Genomic DNA, 3,235 nt, shown 5'->3' on the forward strand with positions numbered 1-3,235 from the left:
ACACATTCTATCAATCTACTGTTCCTTAGCTGCCCTACACTTCCTAATTATTTCCCACTTTATAGCTTTATATCATTTTTGCCCTTCTTCGTCTGTCCTGTTTTTGTATTTCCGCCTTTCGTCTATTATTCCCACAATCTCATTTGTTATCCAGGGTTTCCTACTTTCGTTTTGTTTAAGACCTAGTATATCTATAGCTGCTGACTTTAGGCACGTTTTAATGCAGTTCCATTCTGTCTCTATGTCCCCGTTATTCGTTTCTCCCGCCGCCTTTAGTATTTCGTCTTTCCTTTTACCTAACCTATCACGCGTTTCGTTACGTTTTAGCTTTTCTAAGTCGAGACGTCTCCTACCTTCCCTCTTTTTTAGAATTTTCAATTTAAGATTGGTCTTCATAACTACTAAGTTATGATCGCTATCTATATCTGCTCCTGGATAACTCCTACAGTCCTTTTAAATCTTTGCCTAACAAGTATGTAATCTAACTGGTATCTCTCTAAATCACCTGGCATCTTCCACGTATAGCGGCTCCTACGGATGGTTGAATAAAGTATTCGCGACGGTTAAATTATGTTTATCGTAAAATTCTATCAGCCTATCTCCCCTATCATTTCTATTGCCTAATCCAAAAGTACCTGCTATTGCACCCACTTTACCTTCACCTATTACTGCGTTGAAATCTCCTAGAACTATTAAGTTTTCCTGTCCTTTCACTAAAATTAAGAATCTGTTTCTCTATCTTTGCGTTTTTTATTTGTGACATACTGTATGTTCACTAGATTTTTCGGTAAAATTTTTAGCAAAACAACTCAAAGTCAATTGATAAAATAGTTAAGTAGTATCATTGGTTTCCAATGCATATATGTCTTGACTTTATTGTATTGATTTATTAACTAAAATGGATTTACAAAATAAAATGGTTCCAGTTAAAATCATTAAAGACAATAAAACTGGAAATTTGTCTTTGGTTCATGTGGATAGACCCGTAAGAAAATTGGATATAACATACGTTCTACTAGTAACATACTTAAAACTTTTAGCAGATAAATTACAGTACATCATATATTAAAATGCCAAGGAAATGGAAATTTACTGTATAACTATTTTCTTTTGCCCATTACAGAGACTTCAAGCTAAAGTAATAAAACTAGTTGATGTATCTTATGGCGGTGAAAATGGCTTCAATCAAGCTATAGAGTTGGCAGCTGAGTCTTTGCAGAATGTAAAGTTTATTCAAGAAAAGAAACTTATCGGCAGGTACTTTGATGAAATCAGCCAGGACACGGGCAAATACTGTTTTGGAGTAGAGGATACTCTTAAAGGACTTGAGCTTGGCGCTGTAGAAACCCTCATCTGCTGGGAAAACCTTGACATACAACGATACGTACTGAAGAATCATACTGTGGGAACAGAAACTGTACTCCATTTAACCCCAGAACAAGAGAAAGATAAGTCTCATTTTACAGATAAAGAGGTAAGATGACAAAATATACTAGTATGATCTTTGAGTTGTTGAATTTATTAAAGTTAAAAGTGAAAATGATAATTGTGCATTAGTTGGGCTCCAGCCCAGTTTTAAAAAGAAGAAGTTTTCAATGATTGGCGTTTTTTCAAGATGCTAAAAAAACATAATTCAGGTTAGGGAAAGCCAAGCAAATTTCCTGAGAATTATTGTTTTTAGCTGATTTTCTTTTTTTAATCTAGTTCAATGCTTGGTCTATATTTCTCTTAGTTTTTAGTAAGTTAAAATTATGTATTTTTATATTACTTTAATTGTAATGCTAGGTCCATGCACATATTCAATTACCTCCAATGGAAACAAGCACTATGGTTTTCATTTTCTAAATAATGTTCTTGTTCTAACATATGTAGACTGTTGCATATCTAGTAAATGAATACACAAACGATTGTAATTAATTTCTTTCAGCTTTTTAGTTATGGGCCAATAATGAACTTTTTTTTTAATGTTAGTATTTTACCATTAAATGGTCAAAAAGAAGATTCAGTAGAGGCTATAGGTGAGGTGAAAAAATGGGTGATGGGTGGGGAGAGGTGTAAAAATCGCACACTAATTTTCATTGTTTAGATGTCTACACATAGCAGGAAAATGGCTATCGTGATAAGTGTAATTTATCATAAAAATAACTATCAATAAAAAATATTTGTAAAATTTTTAATGTCCCTCATCTCATTACTGTCACATATTACACTCAATTTTCTCAGTAAAAAAAAACTGCAAATAATGGCTTCCCCCACTTTATATTTTCTATTTATAGCTAGTAGAATGTGTTCTGATTTCTTAAAATTTGGCTGGAGTGTTCCACTTAAAAATCAGTATTGGCGTAAAAGTTGAACACCAATTGTAATAGGAAATAGGTATATAGTTTTAAAATGTTTGAAGCAACAATGGCTCCTATTGTAATTAAAGAGTATGTAATAAAACTTCATTTGTATTTAATAAGCTAATGTTCAGCTCTCCATCTTGTGTATTTCATTGGGGGAATATAATTTTATTTTATTTTTTGTATTTTAGACCGGCGTCGAATTAGAATTAGTTGAATGTCAACCACTATTGGAATGGCTCGCGAATAACTACAAGAATTTCGGTGCTACTTTAGAAATTATCACGGACAAATCGCAAGAAGGATCACAGTTTGTACGAGGGTTCGGTGGCATTGGAGGTCAGTATCAATGTGACATTTTTGTTAATGATTTCTATTTATTCTGCAACTAAAGTCAAATCTTTCTCGCTAGCATTTTTCTTTTCTTGTTGATTTAATGATTGTAGGTGGTATTTTTGTCTCGCTTTCTTTACTTTGGTTTCCTGTATGCATTAGCGATAATTTTTTATTGAGTTTTTAATGACTTATAATAGTAAAATGGCTTGAAATACACAAATAGACGTTACAATCCAAAATTCTGAAATAGAACTGGAAAGAATTGAAAAAATCATATAAATTCAATAGTAAATTTAAGCAGAATCAGAATTATTGTTTACCAATGACAAGAATGCTTGATGCAGTGCGAATTGTGTTTACTGTGCCTATTATCGAATCATAGGTTCCTAATCATCAACAACGATTGATGTAAAATTCTTAAATATAGAGTCGATTAATTTTTAATCAGTTACGTAATTCTATTCTTGACACCCACAAAAATGAATCTGAAAATATAAAAATTGCCTGATATAAAGATTTTAAAGACAGATATGTATGTAATAATTAAACAAAGAAAA

The 3,235-nt window shown here is 32.1% G+C and overlaps 1 protein-coding gene across 1 annotated transcript in view; it reads left to right on the forward strand.

The window, feature by feature from the left end:
* The first annotated feature begins 1,066 nt into the window (after positions 1–1,066).
* Positions 1,067–3,235, forward strand: part of LOC112905406 (eukaryotic peptide chain release factor subunit 1-like) — a 5,178-nt gene continuing 3,009 nt past the window's right edge. Inside the window, exons 1-2 of the mRNA XM_025977772.1 lie at positions 1,067–1,474; positions 2,534–2,681. Coding sequence (XP_025833557.1) covers positions 1,082–1,474; positions 2,534–2,681 — 541 coding nt within the window. The 5' untranslated portion in view covers positions 1,067–1,081. The remainder of the gene's footprint in view (positions 1,475–2,533; positions 2,682–3,235) is intronic.

The sequence above is a fragment of the Agrilus planipennis genome, unplaced genomic scaffold, assembly GCF_000699045.2.
Source record: "Agrilus planipennis isolate EAB-ADULT unplaced genomic scaffold, Apla_2.0 scaffold87, whole genome shotgun sequence".
NCBI lineage: Eukaryota > Metazoa > Arthropoda > Insecta > Coleoptera > Buprestidae > Agrilus > Agrilus planipennis.